General features: G+C 34.2%; 1 protein-coding gene across 2 annotated transcripts; it reads left to right on the top strand.

Annotated features, from left to right (window-relative positions):
* The first annotated feature begins 2,575 nt into the window (after positions 1-2,575).
* LOC118046797 (UDP-glucuronic acid decarboxylase 2) lies at positions 2,576-6,017 on the top strand. 2 transcript variants are annotated; one of them, XM_035055837.2, is made up of 7 exons: positions 2,576-3,509; positions 3,940-4,019; positions 4,120-4,203; positions 4,316-4,390; positions 5,091-5,183; positions 5,534-5,732; positions 5,853-6,017. In XM_035055837.2, the coding sequence occupies exons 1-7, from the start codon at positions 2,738-2,740 to the stop codon at positions 5,882-5,884; spliced, it is 1,335 nt and encodes a 444-aa protein (XP_034911728.1). In that variant the 5' UTR covers positions 2,576-2,737; the 3' UTR covers positions 5,885-6,017. The 2 variants fall into 2 exon arrangements, 1 of the variants encoding a protein (XP_034911728.1); XR_012169171.1 differs by lacking the exons at positions 5,534-5,732; positions 5,853-6,017 and adding an exon at positions 5,322-5,472 and having other exon boundaries at positions 5,091-5,287.
* The last annotated feature ends 760 nt before the right edge of the window (positions 6,018-6,777 follow it).

Here is a 6,777-nt window from a genome sequence, read left to right as displayed (position 1 = left end):
AGAGTAGTAAACAAACTATAAAGAAATCATAAGTTAATCATTTATGTGTGTACACACACAAATAATAGCTTGATTTTGTTATAAAAGGCTGCGGTTTCCATTAAAGGCGACGACCGCTCATTGTCCATACATAGTTTATGTTCTGAAGAGCAGGAGATGCAAAGAAAAGTCGTACCAATTGGAATGCGTCTTTTTCCTTGAGCTAGTTATATACGTGGCCACTCAAGGATGGTATCGATCGAGGAGCCGAGCCATGTTGATACTAATAGCGCCACGAGTGCTGTCGTCATCTTACCCTTTTGTTTGTTTCTTTTCTTTCAGATATTATTGTAGTCCATTATTGATATCTGGGAAATAAGATTATCTTCTATTGTACAGCACTCGCACCCAAGGATTTAATTAATTCAAAAGGCTGGGGTAAGTTCAAATCTGAATATGTAAATAGATATTAATTGAGTATACAGCTTCAAGCACGCCCATGAGAGAATAGTGGCTGTCGTCTTCTGTGCGCTCTCTCTCTGTTTTGGAACTGCTTTTACATTTTGCAATGCAACAAAAGGAACAATATATTTGGTAACAAATTAAATTGTATTTTATATTGTAAGTTCATTAAAAAATTAAATTTAAAATATAGTTTTTAAAAAGTAATTTTTATATGTTTTTTTTAATTAAATTTTATAAAATTCTATTTACTTTTGCATTTCAAAAACGTTTTTGAAAAATTTTAATTTTTTTAATTTTTTATTTCAAATTAATGTTTTTTTTTTTGTGTTTTCAGATTTTTTTGATGTGCTGATATAAAAAATAATAATTATTTTTTTTTAAAAATTATTTTGATACATTTCCAAGTAAAAAGTACTTTGAAAAGCAACTACAACCACACTTTCCAAATACAATTATCAAATATTTTATACATGTTTTTTACTACACATAAATTTCAATCATATTTTTTACCAAACACGTATTTAGATACAATTAACCATATTTTTTTTAAACTTATATTTTTAAAATCACAAACACAAAAATTACCTAAATAACAAAGATTATATATATATACACACACACGATGGTGATCTTTTCTTACAATTAAATACTACCATGTAGCGAACCCTTATAAAAATAAATAAATAAATAATGCTCTCATTAATTTTGCGCAACCGTTTTTTCTTTAATTCTTTTTTTTGAAGAAAAAGAAAAATAGTATCTTATTTCAATTTTCAAGATCCCAGCAGAACCCAAAATGACATTATATTAGGACATATTTTTACCAGATACTCAACTTAACATAACACTCTGTGTTACAATACAAACAAAAGAAAGTACATATAAAACAGGGTGTTTGGTTGTTTTTAATTTTAGATATTTTTTAAAACTATTTTTAATTTTAAAAAATAGAAATTTAACATATTTTTTATTATTTTCTGATAATATGATGATGATTTAATAAACTAATATTAAAAATTAAAAAATTATTTTAATATATATTTAAATAAAAAAATATTTTAAAAAATATTTCCTTCTGCAATTTCAATTTGAGACACTCCTAAAGTTTCTCTCGAATGGCAGCATATAATCTTTTTTAAAACCTGTTTGAAAGTGTGATTATGATTGTTTTTTAAAGAAATTTTTACTCAGAAATATATTAAAATAATATTTTTTTAAAAAAAAATTATTTTTGATATCATATCAAAATAATCTAAAAATACAAAATATATATTAATTTAAAATAAGATAAATTAAAAAAATTTATTTTTATTATTGTATCTTCATAAAATTTTTAGTTGATTCTGATTTAAATTAATTAATTCATAAAGGGAATTTTTACTGAGCAACGCTATTTCAAATAGTAATCTCAAATGTGATTGCTAAATTGTGTATAAAAATAATATTTTAAAATACGGTTGTATTTTTAATATGTATTATTATTTTAAAAACCAAAAAAAATTGTCATATATATATATATGTATATATATAATTTTAATTCTATATTTTTATTTTTAGTATAATTAAAAGGTATTTGAGAATGTAATTATGATAATTTTTTAAAATATTTTTTATTAGAAAATGTATTAAAATAATATATTTTAATTTTTAAAAATAATTTTTAACATAATCATATTAAAATTATTTAAAAACATAAAAAAATTTAAAATAATAAAATAAAAACTTTAATTTTTTTTTAAAAATATTTTTAAAATTAAAAATAAAAGAGAGTATAAATGATGAAGCTTTTACCTACCAATGGTTAGATTGATTGGACTAGACTTGGAGCTTGTCACTGTCAGGTCTCAAATGAAATGCTCATTTTTATGATTTGTTACTGAACTAAATATTTAAAGTCAAATTAGCCAACGGAGACAGCAGCCAGCACCCACCGTCCCTCCCCCAGGTAATAGCAAAAAGGTTTAACTTAATATATAATTAATTAAAATTAAATTTCCAAAAATTGTTTTGGCACGTCACCTAGTGACAACCGTTTACTTTTCAAAAGCAATGCTAAGCGATGGCAATTTTCAGTAATTCCTTCCATTTCCAAACCTTGTTTAACACTCCCTTCCTCGTTAAATATCGAAACCCAACACGTAACCCAAATCCACACCATCACCACCTCCGTGAATCGAAGGTGAGAGAGTTTTTCTCCCGGCGAGCCTGTCTCTCGTTTTGAATTGACCCAAACACTCTCCACACGAAAAGACATTTTTGTTTCTTTGTTGGTTCTTGTGATCTGATACAAAACATGGGATCCTCGGAGCTGATTTTTAGAGGTCATGACGAGACTCAACCAGCATCTGATGCTTACTCACCTAAACCACCGAAGCCATGGCTCGCCGTCACCCGACCCATTCGTTACCTGCTTCTTGAGCAGCGACTCGTCTTTATCCTCGTCGGCATTGCTATTGCCACTCTTTTCTTCACTCTCCTGCCTTCTTCCTCTTCCTCATCCCCTTACGAACACGATCCAATCCCAAACACTTTCTCTCACTTCTCTCATGAGTTAACAGCCCCTATGCGTTACAAATACTACGAGCCCCTTCGGGTAGGATTCCAATCAGCCAATTCCGGCGGCAAGATTCCGCTGGGACTCAAAAGTAAAAGTCTCCGAATCGTTGTTACAGGTGGGGCTGGGTTTGTTGGGTCTCACTTAGTGGACCGTCTGATCGCTAGAGGAGATAGCGTGATCGTGGTGGATAATTTTTTCACGGGAAGGAAAGAGAACGTGATGCACCATTTTAAGAACCCGAGATTTGAGTTAATCAGACACGATGTTGTCGAGCCACTGTTGTTGGAAGTGGACCAGATCTACCATCTTGCTTGTCCTGCATCGCCTGTTCATTACAAGCACAACCCGGTCAAGACAATAAAGACTAACGTCGTGGGCACATTGAATATGTTGGGTTTGGCTAAGAGAGTTGGTGCTAGGTTTTTGCTTACCAGTACCAGCGAGGTTTATGGTGATCCTTTACAGCATCCTCAGGTCGAGACTTACTGGGGCAACGTTAATCCCATCGGTGCGTTTTTGCTCTTCTTTTATTAAATTTAATTAATTGATTGATAGCCGGGTATCGATATTTTGCAACGGTGTTGTGGTTAATTATTTTTAAATAGCATTGAAATAAAGCCTGCGGCTAACATGTGCTGCCTAGGTTACAAATAAAAAGACAATGCAGACCTGTTGTCTTTATTTATTTTTAGATAAAATTAAAAAGGGTGGCATCGCACGGTGGCGGCCGGTGTGGAAGTGGCGCTCTTGGATCTTAGATCCGGTGTTGGTAGTTTTATATGGTCAAGGAGTAGCCCGTGACTGACGAGGCAATTCATCGGACGGTTATTAACTAATTAAAACATATGTAAATAAGAGAAAAGTAGTGATTAACTCGAGTTTTGAATTTTTTGAGACAGACAGTTCTTGACAGCTGAGATGTTTGTCGCTTTTAACAGGTGTCAGGAGTTGTTACGATGAAGGAAAGAGAACTGCTGAGACATTGACTATGGACTATCACCGAGGTGCTGGTGTAGAGGTGGGTGTAATTTGATAGTGGCCCACCAAGCTTTGTTTACCAAGTAAATTCAGCTTATCTAACACACAACGCCTTTTTGCTTATAATCTAATTTTTTCAGGTTAGGATTGCCAGAATTTTCAATACTTATGGACCTCGAATGTGCATAGATGATGGCCGTGTTGTTAGTAATTTTGTTGCTCAGGTATTTCTCTTATAATGATTTTCTAATCTGATTGCGAGTACTCAAAGACATGAATGTTAATTTTCCATTAAAAAAACGATTGTTTTAATAGAAATTAGCGGGTATTGTGCAGGCACTAAGGAAGGAGCCAATGACTGTTTATGGTGATGGGAAACAGACAAGGAGTTTCCAATTTGTTTCTGATTTGGTAAGCCTTTTAAACATGGTGATTTTTTAGACTCGTAGTTGTTGGAGCTTGGATAGATGCTTTACTGCCTTTTCATTTGATTTTGCTACTTTTTTAAACATTTTATTCTGCATGCGCATCGCACATTTAGAAGGAAAAATGACTTCTGCATTGGGTGTGGTTCTTTTGTAACTCAACTCTGCAATCATGGGTTCTGGGTCGGTCGCCAGTAATTAATTTTGGACTTTCAGCATGTAAATATGTTGCTCAATCTCCCAAATGCTTGTCTGCCTCAAGTTTTCTTCTCAAAGTTTTTAGCAACACGTGACATGAGTCGTCGTATTAAATGCTGAGTGTCCTGGATGGGGTCTAGCACGGGATGGTTTGCATTATTGTTTCCAAAAGGAAGACAAATTCTCAGAAACAATGTAGCAAACAGTTCATATGCTCATTAGAGGTGGGAAAGCATTAAAAAACTTAGCGGGGTATTTTGTTTATGGAAGTGAAAGCTTTTATTGATGGATTGAGACAGAGAATTGCATCAGTAGTTTGTGTTTCTCCGTCTTACAGAGCATTATTTCTCCATCAAGTTAACATACTCTGATTATTAGTTTGATGGTTATTAAATGCTAGTTTATGCATGGTTAAGCATCTAGCGTGTTCTTTAGTAGCTGCTGCTCAGGATTTACTAAGACAACCTGTTACATATGTGTGGAAACAGGTTGAGGGTCTGATGCGCCTTATGGAAGGAGAACATGTAGGGCCTTTCAATCTTGGAAATCCGGGTGAATTCACCATGCTCGAGCTTGCTCAGGTGAGTGTTTTCTATTAAAAAAAATGCTGGGAATTTCTCAATGTATGAATTGTTTTTGCGGTCCCTTAGTGTACATATCTTCTAAATTATTACCTTGGCAGCATGTTTATTAAAAGATTGTGTTGGTGGCGGCAGCAGTTTGTTTGGTAATCATGTAAATAATAACTAGCAACTTGTATTTATTCTTTATTGCATTAGATCTGAAAATGGTATAATAGTTAGTTGCAGACTCATTTCAGTTATCGCACTGTTGTACCTCCTAAAAAGAACAAAAAAGAGGGGCTGTGCAGTGTTATTAGCCACATGCTTCTGTTTCCAGCAAACTTACAAGTCCCCATTTGTTTGTACAGGTGGTCCAGGAAACCATTGACCCAAATGCAAGGATAGAATTCAGGCCTAACACAGAAGATGACCCTCACAAGAGAAAACCTGATATTACCAAGGCAAAAGATCTCCTCGGCTGGGAACCTAAGATATCCCTTCGTCAAGGTCTGCCGATGATGGTCTCGGACTTCAGGCAACGCGTCTTCGGTGACCACAAGGAGGAAGGTACGACCTCCACTATGTCAGCATCTTAAGTTGGCATATGTATGCAGCTCGAGAGCCAACAGAATGGTAATTTCTCCGGTGGATAACCAATTTATTTTTTCCCCACCCCAAACAATATAGGTAGTGGTCGTAGCAGCAGCAACAGCAGATGAGCGTTGTTCTCTGAGGAATAGATTTGGAGCTGTTCTTTTGGCCTTTGTTTGTCATCCTTGTAATTTCAATGTTGCTGTCCCCTTCAAAGAATGTCAAGCAGTGAGCCCTGCAATTAAAATTAAATTTTACCTATTTTTTTATGCAATTGATATGCCTAGCAGCATTAGAAATAAGCTTACCTCCTGTTTTCTCGTTCACTGCTTGAATGTGTTTGTTTTCTTTCAGACGCTGTCCTCCTTATTGCCAGTAGAAAAGTTAGAGATCACACGGGCCTGCAGATTTTAATGCTCGCAGGATTTTTTTCCCTTCTTGTCTGAAAACAAGCATGTGGATAAACAAGTTAAAAAATTATATTTTTTAATTTAGAATAAAATTCAAAATAAATAAAATTATTAAAATAATATTTTAAAAATTATCCAATTATATAATTGTTTCCATATTAGATCATAGCTCTTTGTGGTAACATAATAATTAATTTGTGAGTATTATATATTAATCTAATATACATTTTCTTTAAAAAAAAATGCTCACGAACATTCCATGATAATGAAGCCTGCTCGCTCGTGCCAGGGATGAAATGGCTCGACCAACGTACGAGGAATGGACGAATACAGCCACTCTTTCCAGCTAGAAGAAAACAACCAGACGGCGTGACCGTTGACCAGCCAACCGGCTAATACTTCTTTAGCAAAGCATGATGTGCGCGTTTCAGGCGACCCTTAGAGAGTCTGACAGTAAAACATGGTTATTTACATAGATCATGGTGGTCCAGCAGTGCAGCTACCAAAACAAACCTATCTTAACTCAGGCAAACGCAGTGCATGCCGCCGCTAGGAGAGGCTAGCCTATTGAAAACTCAGCCAGCTTAACTAGGTTGTAGGAAAGAAGAGGG

The sequence above is a fragment of the Populus alba genome, chromosome 2 (genome assembly GCF_005239225.2).
Source record: "Populus alba chromosome 2, ASM523922v2, whole genome shotgun sequence".
NCBI classification, from domain to species: Eukaryota; Viridiplantae; Streptophyta; class Magnoliopsida; order Malpighiales; family Salicaceae; genus Populus; species Populus alba.
Note: the sequence above shows the minus strand (reverse complement) of the source record. Positions and strands in the feature narration are given on the sequence as shown.

Excerpts from the sequence above, each read along its gene's own strand:
- LOC118046797 (XM_035055837.2), top strand. The coding sequence starts at position 2,738 with ATGGGATCCTCGGAGCTGATTTTTAGAGGTCATGACGAGACTCAACCA. Across the intron at positions 3,510-3,939 it reads GGGCAACGTTAATCCCATCG|GTGTCAGGAGTTGTTACGAT; the intron begins GTGCGTTTTTGC and ends CGCTTTTAACAG. Across the intron at positions 4,204-4,315 it reads TTAGTAATTTTGTTGCTCAG|GCACTAAGGAAGGAGCCAAT; the intron begins GTATTTCTCTTA and ends GGTATTGTGCAG.